The sequence below is a fragment of the Pieris napi genome, chromosome 1 (assembly GCF_905475465.1).
Source record: "Pieris napi chromosome 1, ilPieNapi1.2, whole genome shotgun sequence".
In the NCBI taxonomy this organism is placed as follows: domain Eukaryota; kingdom Metazoa; phylum Arthropoda; class Insecta; order Lepidoptera; family Pieridae; genus Pieris; species Pieris napi.
Window position 1 is genome coordinate 8,112,796 of NC_062234.1, and position 22,387 is coordinate 8,135,182.

Here is a 22,387-nt window from a genome sequence, read left to right on the forward strand (position 1 = left end):
ACAACCCCAAATGGGTCTTGGCCTCAGATTACATCTGTTTCTTTGATCATTTTTATTTCATACACAAGTAGGTGATTAGCCTTCTGTCTAACACATGTAATGGATTTGTTTTTTTCGGTTTCCTTACGATGTTTGCCTTCACCGTACGAGCTAGTGTTAAATGCGCACATAGACAGAACGTCTATTGGAATGCCGAGGATACGACGACCTTCACAGATGAGAGTCGCACCCTGAAGCCACTAGGATAACACTGCTCTGATTCAATATGAGTAATTTATTAGTTAGGATAAAATTAAAATTAGTTAATTATGACCTATTACCGATGTTATTTAGTAACTGAAAAATCAACATCATAGTATAATCAATACTGCATGTCAGATAAGAAAATCAGGTCCAATAATTGAGTAATTTTTTTGGATTTTCAATGAAGTAGCTGTTTTTCTTTTAGGAATAAAAAAGAACGGTTGTAACGAAACTTGTCACATTCTTCGTTCTGTCATAGTTAGTAGAATAATTAAAAGGATCCATTTTTGACTTGATGTTGAGTTATCGAAGATTATAAATAGGTGATTTAATAACACAAGATTTGGCATGAATGTCAATGAAAGGCAAGGTTAATACGCTGAAAAACAGTTATTTTAGCAAATAGTGATTGCGTGTTTTGGATATTTTTGTACAAAAGCGATAATCGAATTCGAGTTCAACAATCACGGATTAAAATAAACAAAAAGCGATTTTTTTCATCGCCCACAGTGCTTATCGTGGTCTTATACAAAATTGTATTATATATTTTATCGATTTTTCATTACTCAAGGTTACTTTCGCTTTTAAAGTGATATGGTATGAAAACAAATTTCGTTTAAGCGGTTTATTTTCTCAAACTTCGTTCCAAGAAGGAACAGGGAGAATTTTCATGAGAACCCATGACTATGAAGCGAATCCAAAGGCCTCACAAGCCAGTTCTCCGCTAAAAATGGTTAAATATTATAAACATCAATATAATTAAAACAATTATACACAGAATAATAGAAAGGAAACTATATATCTCTAGATGTAGACGTGTCATGTGCGTCAATGACGATAGTAATAATTGTTATTATATTATTATATAGGTTCTGAAAAATAAAGATTATAATATTATATAGCTATTGATATTTTAATATTTATTTTACTTATACTACAGATTTCTTTAATTGTTCTTTAAACAACCTGCCTAAGACAGAAAATAAGAAAAAAATATTCAACATAATTATTAATAATTCTCGAAAGACGTCATTAAGTTAGATAAGAAATAGACATAGACATACGTAAATAACGCTTTAATAAATGTCTAATTATGTAACTATGCATATCTAGGAAATTTAATTCCCGATTAGTTAAGAAGAGGTGGTATATCACAGACTCTGCTTAAGTTCCAATTTATTCAGTTAACTTCTTTATATCTTATAAATAGCCTAAGTAACTCTTAAGGAACGACACTGAGTACGGTTGTAATTGCTATAGCTATTTTTATGTTAATGAAAATGCTCTAAAAAGGATACCGTGCGTAATGTCAATAAACACTTTAATTTCTTACTCGATCGCATTCTTAAGTCAATGTTAATATTACTATGTTGATTACAGAGACATACGTGATGCCTTTGTGCAACCTTTATAAACGATATAATTATTACTGTTTGAAACGGTAATTTTTATAACTAGCACTTGATTACCTTTACACTAATTGATATAAATGACGTATAACTTAAAGTAATTAAAATAGCTTAAAATCACACACAATTAATGTAGTACTTTTCTGTTTTATCAATTTTGTATCCTAATTCCGCCACCCTATGAACTCCCATTTTTTATAGTCTGAATAGCACCAGTAGGTCGACGTATGTTATATACGTATTGTTATAAGTATTACACAAGACCACGAAGACATTAATGTAAATGTGTACATATAGCATCGCGGCATAGGTAAGAGGTGTTTTAAAAGGCGCATAGGGGCCGCGGCCTGTGATTTCATGACGTCACGAGTAACCTCGAGCGCGGGCCCAGTGGGCCAATGCCCGCTGCCGCTATCGACGTCATACTGAACATTACACAGATAACTGCTAGTTCGTGCTTTGTTCTTAATTCTTTAAATGCAGATGGCCGCTGTATAACTAAAAGGACGTGGCTTTCAAGTATGTTGTAGTTGTCGATTGTTTTTAAAAAGTGTGATTATTTACCGTCGAAAGGCCTATTCCGGGGCGAATTAACAAATGTAAGAAATTAAAAAAAAATTACGAGGCACTTTTAATTTTTGAGTTATTGTTAAAAAATGTATTGTATTGTATTGTTTAAAATTATTTAAGCAATACATGGTTAATTCCTAAAGTAAAGTTAATATTGAAATTGTTAATAACACCCAACATTTATATTAAATTATTCACGTAACGATATCCAAACAAATAAAACGTCAATCGTTATACGTAAGTAGTTATTACGACGATAGAATACAAAATAAGATAACCGGCCACAAAGTATCTTGATAATTGCACTTTGTATCTATAACAATGGCAATGATTTCACAATCATAAGTGTTAGAAAAAGATACCACGAATAGTATCATAATTAAGGCTTAAGAATATAATGGTATTTTGAAATTACTTGTGGATTAAATAGTCTTATTTTTCTAAATCAACTGAATCTATCTGAAAAATATAGCTAGTGAATACAAAACAATGTATTCAAGCTTCTTCGATTTACAATAGACTTCATAATATGTATATTCTTCTACTATTATGATAAACCAGTGTAAACGATTACACTTATTATATATGTATATTGTATATGGCTCTTGGCCTCTGTCTGTTTTCTTAACAGTGGTTCTTTATAGGCATAGTAGTTGATCCGAATCCTGTCCCACCGACGCTATGAATAATTCTGTCTTAGATCGGGTTTCTCACATTAACCTTCATCGTATGTGCAATAATGTTCAAATAGAAAAATCCATTGTCAAGGTTCAATCGCAGGACGTCGGAGTTGAGAGATGCTCTACGCTATTTCTATTCCATATAAATCCTGGAATAAAATAGCTTGTTGTCGAAGGACCTCTATATAAACAGTATACTTAAGAGCTCTATCGCAGCCATAGAAAATTACCTAAATATAATACGGCAAGAAATATTAGCTTCATAGCAAAACTAACTCTTTTAGGTCATTATTAAATAACAATACGAAAAGATTCCTTTTTAAATAACATTGATTATAATCGTATAATTTTTAAATTACGTTGGCTTGTATATGTAAATAATACAAGAGGTAGGGTTATACATATTACAAAGAGTGTATGCTTTTGTAAGACCAGATTTATTTGTATAAGGCCTGACTCAACCGCTCTAGTTTAATTATTTTCCTGCTTTCTAATACGTCTTCTTACTTTATTATTTATTATTTATTATTTTTTTCTGTAGTTGCTGATTCATTATGATTCGCAATTCCTTTGTTTCCACCTAAACAAAAAAGATATTTTCCGTCTGGTATTGCCACATTTCATATGGTGGTAATACTTGTATTTTAATTTTGTATGGTCTTGACCATAGAAAATCATATACATATGAAGTACATGATATGTATGCACATTGCACGTATGTCCTACGCATAGTTTAAGGCGAAAGAAAATTGTTTTGTAAAGCAGTGCCGAATATATAGATTTTATATCAATGTAATGTATTTGACACTATGAAAAATAAAGTTTAATTGTGAATTATCTGTATAAAACATGGCGTTGAAAAGCATTAATAATATAACTATTAATTGTTATAAAATTACTATATTATCAAAATATCCGTAATCTAAAATATAAATTTTTCTACGTCAGTCACTTGACACAACGGTCACAGATTAGTCAAATAGCCGATGACGATAGCATGCTTGCAAATAATGAATTTGCCTGTCCAATCCTAATATACATATATAGTTTCCAAGTATCGATATATAATATATGTGATTTTGTGCAATTTAATAATAATACTTATAAAACGTTTGTCTACGTGTGCTTGCTTCGTGCTTCAGAAGCGTTTTGCAAATTATCTTGTTTAATTTTTAAAGACAATATTAAATATAATTAAAAGTAACAATTTGTGAATCCTATATATAATAATTAAGTCTCATTTATTCCTTGAAACATTCATGCATCTTTACAAAATATTCATACTTAAAATGTATACAGAAATAATTATAAATGAATAATGTAATTTTTTTTTCCAAGGACCTCTTATAGAGTATAGGCCACTTCCAATTGGCTCCACCTCTCTCTATCTTAAACATTTATTTCCCAATCTTCTCCACAAACTTTTTTAAACTCGTCAGCTAGGTAGGGACTATATTAACTAATAATTAATCTAAAGTGGTTTTTATCTCTTGTCAATACGTCCATTTTTTTAAATATCCGTAGCGATGTTCACACTTGGGATCGCCTGGTACAAACCTCAATATAGAAGTCGAAATCGCTATCGCTATTGGGTGCATTAAACCTCATGTCCCACGAAGTTTCTAAGCGCCTTCAAAGCTCAGTCTTCAGTCACATACTCGTTTACTCTCGCCTCTAGACGAAAACAATTCGATTAAAAATTAATTAAACGCTGATCTTTGCCTGTTTAGAAAATAGTTAACCATTTGTCTATTGTATGTGGCATGACTTTCATATTGCATATTAAAACATCTTTTTTATTAGAAGTCCTCCATGAAACGTCGTATTAAAATTTTAAAATCTAGTACAACTACAGAATACACGAAAAAAGAATTTACTATAACAAGTAAAACTTAAAAAAAAATCAATGACCTTACAATATTTAAAAAAATTATAATTATCCAAAAAAATATGTAATAAGTAACTATAGCATTATTAGTACTGAGTAATAGTTGTTTTACAAATACAGATCCGCTATGCTAAGCAGTAGGCTTTTGCGTTCTCAATATTATCTTTGTAGAAAGTCATGTAAACCATAAATATATTGTTTTAGCCTTGCGGCCAAATGGAACGACCATTGACGTACAACTGCATGCAGGAAGTATACTGTATATCGAGATGGGATCCCGCCAGAAAGTACTGTCTGCGAATTGTAATGCCTCATGGATCGTTATTATTACAGGTTTGGCATTTCTCACAGGTTAAAGTTCTCTTTAACGTACTGTGAAATATTTTTAGCACTGAATAATACAAAATATAGAATCATACTTTCAATAAGTAATCTGTTTTATTATTAAAATAATGGCTATTTGTATAACAAAGTACTTACCAACATATAACTGAACACAGTATTCTTAAATAAGTAATTAATAGCAATTGAAACCAAACGCCAACATCGTCCAATTCATAAAATGCATTAGATTTAAGTGGTTGGGAAGTGCACTGAATGGCAGATGACAAGGTTCTTACTGAACTTATAACCATATGAATCGGTCGAGCCGTTTCGGAGGAGTATGGGAACGAACATTGTGATACGAGAATTTTATATATATATAGAGATAAGAAATAACAAAGGGGATAAACCGAATCCTATGTTATGTTCTTTTGTAAACTGATGGAACAATAACCAAATCATGAAAAATAAAAAGGGCTTGAAGAAAATCTATATAATGGAAAATTACTCGAAATAAGTGATAGAAAAGCATTGCAGCGTTCTCGGAGCGCTTCGTATTAGTACAATTGAAATTCAAAACCATTCTCTATCTGTTATACAAGTGTATATGGAAGTGGCGAAAAACAAAGATGAATGTCATACGTTGGAAGAGACCTATACACAAGATATACCAGCCAAATATATTCCAAGCCTACAGACCCAAACAAAAACTAAACATTATGTAAAAAAAAAACATTAAAGGGGTTGTAAAGCCCAGTATTTATAATAGTTAATGGCTATTGAAAAAAACCTAAAAATAACACTGCAATTGTAGTCCTGACCATACGATTTTTGCGCTTAGTGAAAGTAATTCCTCTGATTAAAATGAAGTAGGTTGTGATGAGTATATGTATTTTTATGACTTAATATTATTTTAGGCTAACGATGCATACACAAGGGACCAGTGGTACTACTCAATAGTGTGGAGGGTGAGTTTTCTTTAGTTGAGTTGACTTTTTCATACCTATAAAGATTAATATAAAAATAAAATTTTATTAATTACAGAGAAACATGCTGCGGTACCGTAATATATTAACAAAAACCGTGAGGAAGGAGTTAGTCGTGAAAGAGTTAAAGGTGGGTAAAGCATATTTGAATGATAGCGTAATGTTTAAAAATTGTTGGCCGCTTGTTATTTTTTAATAAAACTTGGAGAATCAAAGTAGCAATGGAAATATGCTTATAGGAGTTAAGGTATAAGTATACTGGAGTAAGAGACGTAATAAAACTATTTATGACAAATTATACCCACTCCAAAATTATTCACTTACTACTACGACAAATAATATTAATTTGCCTCTGAAATGCGTGGAACCCTATCTCAAAAAGTACTGAACCGATTTTGTTGAAACTTGGACTGTTCCCTAACTGTGGCTTGGTTCGTGAAATTTTGACCTGTGATTGCAAGCCTAAATAGGTAGATTATCTAACGTCAAGGTCAAACTGAGAACCTTAGTTTTTGATGTTGGTTGATACAGCAATCACCGATAAAAAATAAATCAAGGCAAGGCAAGGTACGTGAAGATCACAAAGTATCATGTAAATGAATTTACGTAAAATTTTATTTATTTTAAACGTCTACTTTTTACCTGTGTAATATATCGTTTCCTTCTTCTATTGCTTTAACCCAAATTTCAGAACATGGTGGATTTCGTGATGACTACACCCTTGCAGGACGAGAGTGTGACGCGGACACCATTGACGCTGCTAACTAATTTACTCTCTGAGGTAATGTTTGGACTTTTGAACATTTAGGTATATTAATATACATATTATATTAAAAGTTGGCAGTTTTGGCCGCGCACCACCACTTTGTGGAATCAGCTGCCCACTGAAGTATTTCCGAACCAATTCGACTTCCTTCAAGAAAAGAGCGTACCAATTCTTAAAAGGCCGGCAACGCACTCGCGAGCCCTCTGGCATTGAGAGTGTCCATGGGCGGCGGTATAACTTAACATCAGGTGAGCCTCCTGCCCGTTTGCCCCCCGTTCTAAAAAAAAACTTTATGTACTACATTTTCTACATGCGTGGAATCTATCTCTTTGCACAGAATAATAATTATCTTTTAATACCTCAAAGATACAATTTTAAAGAAGGAATAAACCATTAAAATATTAAATTCATTAAAGTAATTTTTCGTTCGGTTTTTTGTTCTAAAACACTAAACGTTACAATTTTCCTATTAGTCTAATAATACCGATAATTTTATCAATGACATTCATAGTATAATATATGCATGATTAAAAGTAGATATTATCATACATTTACCTATCAAGTGAACATATATACGAGGAAAATTACAAGAAGTAGGTAATTATTCAGCTCTATGCCGAGACGTTACGCATTCGTGTCGAGAGAAAGAGGACCAACATTTTTTACGGTATATAACAAGTAAAATTGACGTAGTTAGTGAGTTCTGTTTACTATAATGTATTATTAAATTAACAAAGCCAATCTATTTCGTGTCTCACAAAGGAATTATAATACATGCTGGTTCGTCGATAATCCTAATCCGTAGGTTCTAGTAGGTAATCCTAAATCCAAAACATTTTTAGCTGTGCAGCAGAATCTTGGAAATGTTAACCACGAGTGGCGGAGTAAGGTCAAAAAAGGTCATAATTTGCGTGTTGCTATATGGCAAAGCGTAAACGCAATCACGTTTACTGACTTTTCCTAAACCAGGTTGCATTTATACAAAAGTTCATTTGTATACACGAGTTCATTTATATATTCCGTTTTCATTATTCATTCCATTCCGATTATACATAAAAATTATGTGATATCCGTCAAACAGGAACTGGCTTTTTGTATTTATAGCAGTTCAATCTTTCTATACAGAAGAATTAAAAGTGAAAGTATCAAGTCTGTTCGCCGTCTTTATCCAGGAACATAATAAATTCCTCATTCTTTAACTTTCCCCTTGACCCTTCGACGAGAGAATACTTGACACCTACAGTAATTTATTATTCATTAAGTACGTACTCGTAAACCGGTGAAGTACTTGTGGTCAGATTCAAATTGTTTTGCGGTTTCAATATAATCGACTAGCCCCTGTTGTACATAAGTACGGTTTTTGTAATATTTTACTGTCTTTTTCGTTTCTCTAGAATTCAGAAGTCGAAAGATTGATCTTTTTCACTCTAGTTGGTATAACTCATCAAAAAAGCTTAACATTTGCTTTACGATTAAAACGCCTTAATTTATGATTATTAAGTAAAGCAACTCCTGGATATAAAAATGTGAAGTGTGTAAAACATAGGGTTAGGTTAGGTTTTATTATTCTAAAAAAGATTAACATACATAAGTTTAAATCTAGTGTTTTCTTTAATATGCTAGGTATGTGGTCGCCCGTTAATAATCTCTAGTCTATATGGTAAGGCTACGCTATTTCAAACATAAATTAACTTTGCATGTCGAAATGTGTTATTATACACTTCCTCTAGGGTTTCACTACACTACTCCCGGTCTAGGGTTGAGTTTTTAATAAAAACAAAATCATCTTTATTCTTCTTATGTCGTTTCACATCACTCGCTATTCTATCTATCGTGTGAAATGACCATTTACGTTTTTGAATATTCGCTTTATCAGCACATTCCTAATTACTTGAATAAATAAAAAATAAACTAAAAATATGATTATCATTCTAGAAAATTATATAATTGTAATATTTAAAAATTTCTTGTTAATCAATAGGAATGTCGTAATTATACACGGAAAATTATATATATGCATCATCTAATGTGTAGAAGTTTCAAGAATAAATATTGTTTGTAATTATTATTTGTTATACAATTCCTATTTACCTGCTTATCATTGTAACCACTTCCGTAGGTAGGTAGGTTGATTAGAATTTAATTGCCTGAAAACTAGGGTAAATAAAGTTAAAAGATATGTTTTGTTAATATTTTAACAATTCGAATTTGAATTTGCCTGTTAAACAGATGCAAAAGTGTATCTAGAGGATTTTCAGCTTTTTAAAAGTATTTGTTATGTCCGGAAACTATTATTCCGCAAGAATAAATATTATTAGGACGTTAAACGAAAACATTGTTTCGACGAAAAGCGTATAAGGCAAAATAAATTACTATTCATTATTGTCAATTTCAAACAATGTTCTATGATTTACTGGTTATTATATGAAAGTAGTTGTTGTGTCCTATCATTTATAAGAGCAGTAACTTTTTCATTCTAGAACAAGGACAGTCCTGACTGGGAGGAATGGGCTGAAACAACAACAAGCGTGGCTGCACCACTTTTAGCAGAGAGAGGTGTCAACGGTGAGCTGTGTGCCCTGCTCGCGCGGTTATGTAGGCGAAGACCTCGTTCTGCTCCTTTGCCAGCACTGGCACCGCCTGTGAGGCGCGTACTGACTAGAAACGTTGATTTCGGAAAGGCACCTCATGCACGACAGTTCGTTAGAGACTATATAAGGTTAGTTACCACTTTGTAGTTTGTATATTCATTGTGGTCTGTTTGTGACAACTGGCAGTTTTTTATTATAGGAATTATAATATTTTTGTTTGCGCATGTCTTAAAATACTAAATGTGAATCTCCTGTGTCGCTATATACCTGATTAGTTTATAAAATCTGAATTACCAACAAAAAAAATTACTGAAAAGAAAGTAAAAATGCCAAAAACATTTAGCATAATAATAAAAAGATACATTAATACAAAGAAATGCTAAGAACAATAGTTTGGTTTATCTGTTTCGTCAGTATTGTTAGTAACGCGGGCGCGATCAGAAAGATACGTCATTTCTTACCTACGTGATGGCGCAGTTTTTGTTTATCACTTGATTTCTAAGAATAATATTGTTATCCTCCCGGTAAGGAAGTTCTAATATTAAGGGGAATGGTACATTCCTGATTAGGCCAAGTTAATTTTAGAGTTTGGTTTCTATGTTTGTTATTTATGGTTTCATTTTTTGATATCTGTTACGTAATTAACGTTAGAGAGCGTTAACGTGGCGTCGCATAGTGCTTTCGAAACACGGCTGTGCACCAAAATATTTGTTTTCTATGCGCGCATTTAGAACTTGTTCCTGGCATGTCTTAAACCCAAAAATTCAGTAGGCTGAATGAGTCATGATCATCTACTTGTCTATAAAATAAAAATTATCAAAAAAACGGATAGTCTATCGTCAAACCCCACATAGGGTTGTAACACTATACGACGAATTAATATGGATAAAATTTTACTTAATTGATTTTCAAAAAAGTCACAATTGCTGTGAATCTGAGACTGTACAACGAAAATTTCCTTAGATATCTTTGGTATTACAGGTATTATGAATAAAATGTCAATCATATATTTTGGGGTAGTTGTAGTATCTAGGTATTGGGATAGTTGTAAGTCTTAGCGATAACTTCCCACAAAAACAATATAACTATACTATGTTGTGTTGTTATGAGTGTATTTAAATTAATTTGCAATTAGTGCATAAAACCGCAAACAAACCTTGGACAGGAAAGTCATTGTAATTAAAAGAATTAATGTAGTGCATATCATAATATAGCCCTGACAAAAGGAAGTTTTGTAAAATTACAAAATAATTTTTAAATTATTTTTGGTTCATTAATCATAGTATCAAATCTTTGATCATCTTTTTACTTCAATATCTAGACAGTTTCTGAAAAAACGGGGCAGACGATATAGTTAGGATAGACTAAATAGCCTTTTAGAAACAATTTTTGTCCTTTTTTCCGCTCCTCGGAATAATGTTCCTTAGAAAAAAACATAAAAGTACCTTGTCTAAATTACTATATAATATGATAAAAGTGAAATTCTACTATTTCATAACGACTTGAATTTTTAATATTTTTGATTAAACTATGATTGGATGGTGTCTTTCAGTGCCTTAAGCGCTCATAACTCCGGACCGAGCCTAGTTCGACGCTTTGTGGAGGTCACACATGGAAATCGTGCCACGTGTCCCCATCCTAGAGCTGCTCCCAACTTGGCAGCAGTGGTGTTGGCAGCTATTGACGATCACTACAGAAATTACACCACGCCCCACCAGTGCGATGATACTGAATACGACGTACTATGCTTCGCGGATATCTTGGAGCACATGTAAGTTAAAGAGAAGGACACAAGTCAACGCCGCATTTCTGCTCAGACAGGATTTTTAGTTTTTATTACATCATATTAGGCTGCTGTACGCGAATTGATATGTACAATGCAATTCACATATCCATTGAATTTTTTATAATTCTCTATTTATAAAAATTATTATCAAAAACGTACACTAATTTAATCAAATTTCATAGGTCGGTCAAATACATATTTCTATAGTTAAAACTACAAAACGCCAGTTACCTTAAGATGCATTTCGACCACTTTTGAGAATGGTCTTTAGCCCTCCACTCTTATATACTATAATTTATATTGAATCTACTACACATTTCCATATAGTTCTCTTTAGCTTGATTGTTTTTTAAAGAACAGTTTGACATAATTAACAACCAGGAACCTATGCATTCCAGGAATTTCATTTAATTAATTGTAACTTCGCTACAGATTTCATGTATGCCGAACCGTTTTAGAGGTTTCCTTTTATAAAAAAACTTATTCTAAGAATCTGCATCATGGGAAATACGTCTTGACGTTTTAATCTTAAGAATCGTAAAGATTAGACTTTGAACCGGAAATGGTCGCAGCACAAATATTTACTGTATAAGGAAAGTCAATTTGAAATTTTATTCTAATACTTATTACAAAATTAGTATAACAATTAATGAGTCCACTGGAACATGTTTAGGAAATGCTTATATCGTTTCAATCAAGGAAAACCATACGAAATATTGATAAATTATACGTGTTTGGACTTCGAATAGCCTAAGTATTGGCACGCAGTGTACCAAAACAATAACAACGGCTTTTTTTTTAGTTATTTGTTTGTTTTATTTACCCTGTCCAATGGGCTTATTCCAGGAACATAACAAACTTAAGTGTTAACCTTTTTATCCTATTAAAATATAAATATGAACAAATAGAAGACCCTTAAATAGAACGTATGTTAAATTATATATAATTATTTAGAACTTTTAAAAACTTGAACATTTAAATGAAAAACCTTTACCGAAATAAAATGCGATTAAATGAAGCAATTTTTTACGGTAATTATAATTACCCACCTTACGGTCAGGCTTACTTAAACTCTTGCGGCCATGTTGCCTTATCTTAAAGTTTAAACCGACTTCATAAAAACTGACGGAGGTGGTTATCAATGTGACGTATACTTTTAATGAGTTAGTTAATTAACACGTGGGACAAAAACAAAATAACAAATGCTAAGGCAACGGTCAAGCGACACGACCCTCCATTTACTTTTTTCTTGTTATTTTAAGGTCATTCCGTGAAATGTAAATATATATGTGCCTAAATACGTAACGTATACGAACAGTAATCCTCATTATAGGTTGACGCATTATAAAAAACCTTTTGTTTAACGATAACAAAAACACGTGTTTTATATATAGGTACGTAAACATATAAATGATTGTTTATAGGTGCGAATACGAAGACTGGCTGGCAATAGTAGGTGGAGTGTTACAGCCCGTTCCTATACGAGCTAGTGCCATGGCGTGTCCTCGAGTTGCATTCCGCTTGGGGAATGTACTGAATGCATTATCTCGGGATCAGCGCTGCTCTGTGCACAGTTGTGTGGCATCTGCCCGAGCTGCTCGGCCCTGCCCGCCGTCTTGGTTGCGGGCCGCGGCACCTTCAGAACCAATTCTGTCATTGCCACATGCGAAGTTGTGTCAAGTGTGGGGAGATATGGTAAGTTAAGAAAACAAAGGATTCGGAGAGTTCTATGTGTATAAAGTTGTCTGTCTGTTTATATTTATTTAACTGAATAGGTATGGTTTCTAAACAGCAATAATCATTGTATTGCTAGCAAGCGAAACAATTAAATGTATAAAATAGTTGTAGATTTGTGCCTGAGGAAAATTAAAGCTCCTAAATCCTGGCGGGGATTTTTAAATGGAATGTAATATTACTATGCTGCGAGGAAACTAAGCTCTGGTGTCCCGCCCCCGCGGGCGCAGACTAGGTTCATATACTACTGGCTGTACATATTATATTATACTATGGTAGGGGAGCCCAAGAGGGGATTTCGGGATTTACTAAAGCGCGGCAGATTAATATATAGGGGGATACCTTGTACCCGGTTAAGTACCTCCACAAAATATGAAGCCCATATATAAGGCCGCCCGTGAAGGAGACTGGATCAGATTAGTAAAAAAAAATTGACCATCAGAAATTCCCGAGCGCGTCAGATTAAGGTAGGGTGAGTTAATTACATCCTAAAAAGTGTATATTCCACTAATCTGACAATTTAAGAGTGACGGAAAAAAAGGGGAGGGCAACAAAGTTGTAAAAAAAACGTCATCTCGACATTCTCGAGCGTAGCTAATTTTTTTTTTATTTTGAAGGAAATCATTCAAGAATAATGAAACATATATAATCTGACGATTTCCGCAAGCCGAAATAACAAAAATTCGTCGATAAAGTTAAATGCGTGCAGCTGCGTGATGCCTACATTTCCTTAAACCGATCGGAATCTACTAAACGGCGTTCTAAATATTTCCCTCAAAATTACATTTCCTGTGAATTTGAACCGATTCGGACCGATAGATTTTGAGAAATTTTGAAAAATCTTAAAAAAATAAGAAATATTTTTTTTAAAGTGGTTTCTTTATCGATCAACTTCAAAAACTAATCCGCCTTTGAGCTTGAAAAACCACGTCGATCGCCACCAAGCTGGTCAAAAGCGGTTGATTCGTTCGAGAGATATCGTGAACGAAAGAAACCCGAAAAAGTGTTTTTACGGGATTACTCCGAAATTTGTGGTTCGATCAATTAAATTAAAATTACTTATGAGGATGATAAAACTGCGTCGAATGCCGCCAACCGCGTCAAAATTGCTTGATCCATTTAAAAGTTATTGCGGTTTGAAAATTCCAAAAATAGTGTTCTATGAAACTTCTATCAGACTTTCGAGCTGGGAGAGCTCAAATGCATAGAAATGTTATTTCTTTGAACTCAGCGAGCTCAAAATATCAATTTTAAGCGCCCAGGAATGGAATTAGCGGGAAGTTGCAGGGATGGCCCTTTAGGTGAACCGTTTTTCTAAAAAAAATTTGTTAGATCATGCGAATCCCTCTAGATAATCGTCAGATTATGAGACAGTACGTTTAGAACATAAAGATGAACCACATATATCTTAATCTGACGCGCTTGAGTATTTCAAAATTGCGATTTTTTTGCAAATTATGAAAATGGCCGTGGGTTTGCGTCCCATCGAAATCGTCAGATTAGTGAATGAGAGCTTTTTTTTGGTGCACTTAACACTCCCTTAAAAAATCTGACGCGCTCGATAATTTTTTTTTTTCATTTTCAACCCTTAAATACAACCACCCGCATCATGCAAACGATCAGATTAACATACGTACATTATTAAAAATACGTAGGGCATTGATGCTATCAATATCTGACGCGCTCGAGGATGTCCATGCAACAGTTTTTTTTTACATATTTAACAATCTATAGCCGCTTCCCCCACCGATGAAAAGGTATATATCATATAACATCCCCCAATAGGTCTCTACGACGCTCGAGTAAATCCCCATTTAGCATCGTGGGCTCCCCTACCATAGTATAAAATGCATTTATATTTCGTATTCATATGATGAATATTATTTTTTATAGGTACAAGCTTTACTAAATTGTTGCTGCAAAAGAAAAAGCTTCCTGCAAAGTATGAGTAAACAATTGCCGGACTTCATGATAGTTGCCTTGACTGCACACGTATGTATTTAAAATTATATGTGATTACTAATTTTCCTTTGAAGCATTATAGATCAAACATTTTTAAAGTGGATATAAGACTTTGCGGAATATATCTAATGCGTTCAAATATAACTTTTTTTAAATTTTTATTTGTATTAAATAAGTTTATTTTAAAACTGTAAGTGCACGCCACGCGCCGCTCTTAATTTATTAAAGTTCCAACATTTAAAAGCGCTGTAATTTGTTCGATTTTGATCCATTAAAAAATTTACTATATTTACCTAAGTTATGAAGTAAGTAAGCTATAAAGTATGGTGAAGCTTTAGAATGCTACATATTTTTACCATTACTATTTATTATTGATGAAATAAACGATGTTTGTTATTTCGACTTACTAGATACTTATATAGGTAATACATACCTAATAAAACCATATATTTTTTCATACAGCCGGCAGCTTTAGAAGCCTTATGCCTGATGCTCGAATGGGAGGTGGCCAGCGGGGAACAAACTCAATTGGAGATTATTGCTGCCTTACAGGGAACTGAACTAGGAAAGCAGTATTATACAGATCTATGTGAACGACAGAAAACATTGCAACGACTTGTAAGTTCTAATATTACTAATTATATAGTATCGTATTTTTTACCGAATAAGCGATATTCATTACCCTTTTACTGTATGGGCTTTAGTAAAGTGGAATTCAAAGGAATAATTATATTTTACTAGAACTAAGGACTAACTAGATTACAATTTTCTTCAACTTCGCAATGCATAAATAACGCAGTTAGGTTCTCATTCAAAAAAATAATGAAAAAACAAAACTTTAAATGGCGCCAAACCCCCGGATATATTAATGCTAATTCCAATTATATTAGATATATAATCATCGTAACATATAAGATTTTTCCATGTTGTGTGAATATTTAAATTATACGTAGGTATGTTGGTTTCAGCAAGCACACGGAGGTCCGAAACGGTTAGCCTTGCCAGTGCGTGCAACGGATGAAGATGTAGCTGCATTACTGGAAGCGGGAGCCCTCGGGAACCTTGAATGTTTGAGCCTTGCTTTCACTAGCGTCACCAGCGCTTGCGCACATCATTTAATAAAGGTATTCATTACTTTTAATTACTGGCTAAAACCAAAATAGCAATTTTATTCCTCAGTTGCGGTATATAAATATAAGTAGGTATATTTATAAATAACAGAGGTAACAGGCTACAAAAAAACGTGAATTTAATATTGCTAACAGAAACCATAAAAGTACTATCGTTAAATATAATAATTAAATGCGTTATATTCCTTGTGAATGTATTTTATATAAAAGTTTTTTTTTTGCGAAATAATTATAGATTCATCTATATACTTGAACAGTGTTTTGTATACTTTTACATGTTTCCTACTATTAGTTTTCGATATTTAAAGTTACGAGTTACGACTACTATAATCGTATTTTTACAGCTACCATCACTTCGCTACCTCAACTTATGGGCAACAAAGTTCGGAGATAGTGGCGTTCAACTGATTGCGGAACATTTGCCGCGACTGCAAGTACTCAACCTATGCGAAACTCCCGTCTCTGATAAGGGCATAGAGGCACTATCAGGTACCATGTTGTTTATAGAACTACATATAACCACCAAAAAGAGTAGATATAGCGATACATCTGGATTTTTAATATACAAAGCTGTGACTTATTCGCCGGCAAATAAATTGACATTGTTGTTGATATTTTTTTTTTTAAGACAATTCACACCAATTGACCTAGTCCCATGCTAAGCTGGTGAAGCTTGTGTTATGGGTACTAGGCAACGGATATACATACATATTATAGATAGATATAAATACATATTTAAACACCCAAGACCTAAGAACAACACCAAATGCTCATCACATCGATGTTCGCCTCAGCCGGGGATCGAACCCGGGACCCATGGATTCGCAGTCAGGGGTACTAACCACTAGACCAATGAGTCGTCAAATATAATAACAGATAACCACAAGCGAAGTTTTTATTTTTTAGGCCTAATAACTAAAATCTCAGCAAGCTTTTACCTTTGAAGAGGTGTGTCTTATTAAGAATGAAATATATTTTCAGGACTATCCAGTCTTAGAAGAATAAATCTTAACAGCACCAAACTATCAGCCGAGGCCTTCGATACTCTACGTCAAAGGTTACCCCAGCTTCAAGAATATGACGTTCGCTACACTGAAGCTTGGTGACAAAATAACTTTTCTTAGTTAATATAGTATCTACAGGTTTTTATCAAGGTACAAATAAGTGTCTCGTCAGAAATCCAGGTGCCATGACAACATTTAACAGAATTATTTGCGACTTCGAAATTTTAGCAATTTTTTTAAATCTGTAAATAATTAAATAAATTAATCATCGTAGAAATATCCTATAGTCCAATATCTTTTGAAGTTGGTTAATAAAATTGGAATTTCAAGCGCAATGGTGCCTATAGAGAACGTGTTCCAACACTATTCCGCATTTTACGTTTAATATAATCAATCTGAAATCTAGTGTGAAAATCTGTCAAATATTTTTTTGCATTGTTTGATAGCACTTAAGACAATATTGTAACTTAAAATAGGTGTTGGAATACGATCATTTGAGCGAGACGAATTAGGAATACCTACTATATCAACATTAAATTAAATGCATTTATTACAAAACCTTTCCTAATCTATAAATTTCTTTATATATTAAGTTTTATTCCTATGTATACTTATAGACTACTATAGTTATTAGGATTCTTTACCGATTAAGTATTATAGTAATAAAATAAATCTATGCCAGACTTATCTCGAATTTATTCTACATACTGCATTTGTACATTACAGTTATTATGTAAATGAAAATTCTTTAAAGTATCTAAGGTTCATGTACATATTTTGATTTGACAATTAAGAAATCCGACTGCGTGTTGTCGAAACGGTTTTTAGTAAAGATGAAAATGTTTTGTTGATATAGTATATGAGTATTATGCCAACTTGAGTCTCTATAATATATTTTCGGTAAAAAAATTGGTTAACCATCACACAATTGGAATTTTAAATCAACTTTAACTGCTATTATATTCAGGTTCTACTTAAAAAGAAAAGGAAACTTAAATAAGTTAGAGGATAGATGTTGGCGCGACCTTTATATTGAGATATAATTTAAATTATTAGGACTAAAGTCAGGTTTTACTTCAAATTAAGAGTATTAAAACTAGAATTGGTAAAAATCGGATACAGAGTAATGAATTGTAACACCAACTGCCATTTCTGGTAGAAAAATTGTCCTAACAAGTATTATTTTAGATATAGGTAGTTGTTATGTTAGGCTGTGAGAACTGATGAAAATTTGTATGATTGAGATACTGCGAATGTGTTCTCGTATGTTAAGTCGTTAGAGCTCTCCCGCCGTTTTAGATAACAGCCGGCAGAATGCTTACGTTGCTACAACACCATTTTTTAACATACACACATTACTGCTATGAATGCAATTCATTTTGACATGTAATTGTTACTGATAGTATGCCTTTTTTTGGTTTCTAAATTTGTTAAATCTTCTTTATATCTTTATCAAGTAACACTTCTTGAAGAAAATTATTAAAAAAACTATTGAATGAGTGTTTAATTTTGTTGCATTTCCATTCATTAAAATAGCCAATTAATATTAGCTTCTATTAGTACATGCGTAGACGACAGTCCAATTAGGTGCAGGAATATGTAAGTTGGATACCCAATTGTTATTTTCTATAATCAGCTTCGACCACGTATTTCCTGATCTATTTTGTATCAGTCCCATTTTCATCAATGTAATTGTTAAAAGGTGATATTGTAGCTTTTATGGTCCTGCAGGTAAAATTGTAAATATCTAAAGGTTTGCTGTTTGACCACGATTGTAAGCATATTGTCACGTAATGTAAGAAAACTTGTGGATGCACGTTATCAGATTACTAAGACTGTTTTTTTCTGCTACCACAAGCTGTTTCTATACTTAGTCATCAACATCCGAGGCCTAATTATGCGATATCACACAGAACAGAATTAAGCTTGAAATTTATAAATGAGCATGTGAAATATTTCGAACGAGTGTGACATCTTAAAGAACATTGTCAGAGCGTTTAAAATCTAATGATTAATTGAAGACTTAATACCAATACTAGAAAATTTCTTAAGTCATGATCTACACAATAGTTAATCCCTGGGGGGCTTCCATGAACTTTCTTAAAACAATCCAGTTGAGATGCAGTTGAGTTTAGGTACCTACAGTTAATAGCATTTTTTCGCACCATGACCGCCTATAAGCTGAAACGTATTTGCATCGCAAGACCGAATGAAAGAACGATAATTTTGTTTGAGGTTTCTATGTATGTTTTGAAATTTAACTGTCTAACTTTCTTTGACAGATATTTCTATAAAAATGAATAAAATATAAAATTATTTTCAATAATTCATCAATACAAATGGCTTATTATTTACATATTATAAATTTGAAAAATACTTATATTTTTTTAAACAACAAAAAGCAGAGGATAATCATACAATTCATGAACATAATGAGGAAAAATTTAATTAAAATAAATATCTACTACTGATATGGCATTCTTATTTATTATAAAATATGATATATTGGGGAATTATGTTTTTTTAGACATGCCTAATTAATTTATTGAACATAGTTTGTGCAATTATTTGTAGGTACACTGAAATCTTCAACGAATCAAAGTCGTTAATCTATAGCAAATTATAAACTCGATATCTACGAAGTCGGTAAAAGGGCATTGCCGTCTTGTTTATCATCTCCGTCGATATTTTAATAATTTATTTATAATCACACTTTCTAAACTCAAAATACCCCAAAATATCCGAAGCATAGACATAGTAGATACATATTTTAATTTTATAGGTTCTTAACTATTATTTGGACAATTCGATACAAAAAAGTTGAACAAAAAGTAACTTTTTTATAATCGCTTATTCTGTCATAGTTGGAAGGCGCAACTGTCAAATTTCGGTTCAGCCGAGCGGTCATGGTACGAATTTTCATACAAATTGAACGAACGAAATCTGATAACCGCTAAGGTCACGTGGGAACATAAACTGTCTCGTTTTTTCGATGTCATGGTACGAATTAGCGATGCATCTCAGTTGTAGGTTGTCAATAGGCTCGCAATAAGAGTTCATGGTAGGCCCCTAACCGCTAAGGTCACGTGGGAACATAAACTGTCTCGTTTTTTAGATGTCATGGTACGAATTAGCGATGCATCTCAGTTGTAGGTTGTCAATAGGCTCGCAATAAGAGTTCATGGTAGGCCCCTAACCGCTAAGGTCACGTGGGAACATAAACTGTCTCGTTTTTTAGATGTCATGGTACGAATTAGCGATGCATCTCAGTTGTAGGTTGTCAATAGGCTCGCAATAAGAGTTCATGGTAAGCCCCTAACCGCTAAGGTCACGTGGGAACATAAACTGTCTCGTTTTTTAGATGTCATGGTACGAATTAGCGATGCATCTCAGTTGTAGGTTGTCAATAGGCTCGCAATAAGAGTTCATGGTAGGCCCCTAACCGCTAAGGTCACGTGGGAACATAAACTGTCTCGTTTTTTAGATGTCATGGTACGAATTAGCGATGCATCTCAGTTGTAGGTTGTCAATAGGCTCGCAATAAGAGTTCATGGTAGGCCCCTAACCGCTAAGGTCACGTGGGAACATAAACTGTCTCGTTTTTTAGATGTCATGGTACGAATTAGCGATGCATCTCAGTTGTAGGTTGTCAATAGGCTCGCAATAAGAGTTCATGGTAAGCCCCCTGTTCCTGTATATTACACGTTTCGTAGATTTAATGAAGAGGTTAAGACTTGTTCAGCGTTGTAAGTATACGTTTATAATAAAACATATTAATGGAACACTGAATTTTATTTATTTCCATACAAGTATCATTCCATTACATTAATTTAAAAAATATACATATTTTTTTTAAACATAGATCTTAAAAGAAAATGACTACCCTATACATATACAGATAAATGGTTGATGTATTTCTTACACCACACAATTCAGAATATATTTATACAGGGTGGCCAAAAAGTCGTGGATCAAACGCAAATAGGGGATAGATGAGGTCATCAGCTGCAAAAAATTGTTTTACGGGAGGTCTCTAAGCTCAACCCCTGCAGAGTTATAATTTATTTTGCTTTTCTATAAGAAAACTGACTTTTTACTAATTCTTATTAAAATTCGAAAATATATACATCCTGTATCCTTTTCATAATATCCACTAGATTGGCACTGATGAGTTCTTGCGTTAGACATACTATTTATAGTTGTTCTTTGAGTGTATTGCAGATAACATTAAGTTATACGATATAAAATAATTTCAAATCATAACTTTTTGTTTACTTCGGACCCCACCGAGAAAAAAAATTACTCTACCGAAAAGTGACCCTGTATTACAAGTTTCGGCGCATTTAATAGGGATTCTGAAAAGGTACACATGGCCATGAGTCGCTCTAATATCTTTCTAGGAATAATTACAATTCTAGGAATAACAAAACATTTTACAATAAATGCTCAAAATTCCTGTCTTTGACCATAATACTTAATCGCACCGTTTAATCAAATTCCTACGTAACCCTCCAGCCATGTGTCCATGTTTTTGAATCTAGTCTGATTCACACAGCACTGGTACAAGTAGGTAAATAATCTATCATAAGTCCGAATCGTTGTAGTTGTTTTTTCGTCCTAGAAAGATATAAGAGCGACTCATGGCCATGTGTAATACATTTTCAGAATCCCTATTAAATGCGCCAAAACTTGTAATACAGGGTCACTTTTCGGTAATTTTTTTTCACAGTGGGGACCGAAGTAAACAAAAAGTTATGATTTGAAAAAAATGTATATCGTATAACTTAATATTATCTTCAATACACTCAATAAACAACTATAAATAGTATGTCTACCGCAAGAACTCATCAGTGCCAATCCAGTGGATATTATGAAAAAGATACAGGATGTAGATATTTTCGAATTTTAATAAGAATTTGTAAAAAAAGTCAACTTTCTTATAGAAACGCAAAATAAATTATAACTCTTCAGGAGTTGAGCTTAGAGACCTCCCGTAGAACAATTTTTTGCAGCTGATGACCTCATCTATCCCCTATTTCCGTTTTATCCACGACTTTTTGACCACCCTATATATAAATATACATATTGTAGGACATTTATGCAATGCTGTGGGAATTATCATCTTAATATATTATTCTGTAAGTGCTTTTCAATGTACATTCAATAACGTAAATCAAATAAAACCTACTTTTATTTTTTTATCTTCTATTATATTATGCCAGTTGATCAAAACTTTAAAAACGGGTTAAATAAGCAATCAATCAGCACCTGTTTTATCTGTACCGCTTATTTTTATAATCATAGATATTTTACT

At 33.0% G+C, this 22,387-nt stretch overlaps 1 protein-coding gene across 1 annotated transcript in view; it reads left to right on the plus strand.

Annotated features, from left to right (window-relative positions):
• LOC125048994 (C-Maf-inducing protein-like) overlaps positions 1–20,855 on the plus strand; it is a 35,586-nt gene extending 14,731 nt beyond the window's left edge. The window contains exons 3-14 of the mRNA XM_047647994.1: positions 4,995–5,123; positions 6,032–6,082; positions 6,159–6,230; positions 6,792–6,881; positions 9,347–9,585; positions 11,010–11,228; positions 12,668–12,938; positions 14,871–14,969; positions 15,402–15,557; positions 15,908–16,063; positions 16,414–16,558; positions 17,051–20,855. Of these exons, the coding sequence (XP_047503950.1) occupies positions 4,995–5,123; positions 6,032–6,082; positions 6,159–6,230; positions 6,792–6,881; positions 9,347–9,585; positions 11,010–11,228; positions 12,668–12,938; positions 14,871–14,969; positions 15,402–15,557; positions 15,908–16,063; positions 16,414–16,558; positions 17,051–17,175 (1,752 nt within the window). The 3' untranslated portion in view covers positions 17,176–20,855. The remainder of the gene's footprint in view (positions 1–4,994; positions 5,124–6,031; positions 6,083–6,158; positions 6,231–6,791; positions 6,882–9,346; positions 9,586–11,009; positions 11,229–12,667; positions 12,939–14,870; positions 14,970–15,401; positions 15,558–15,907; positions 16,064–16,413; positions 16,559–17,050) is intronic.
• The last annotated feature ends 1,532 nt before the right edge of the window (positions 20,856–22,387 follow it).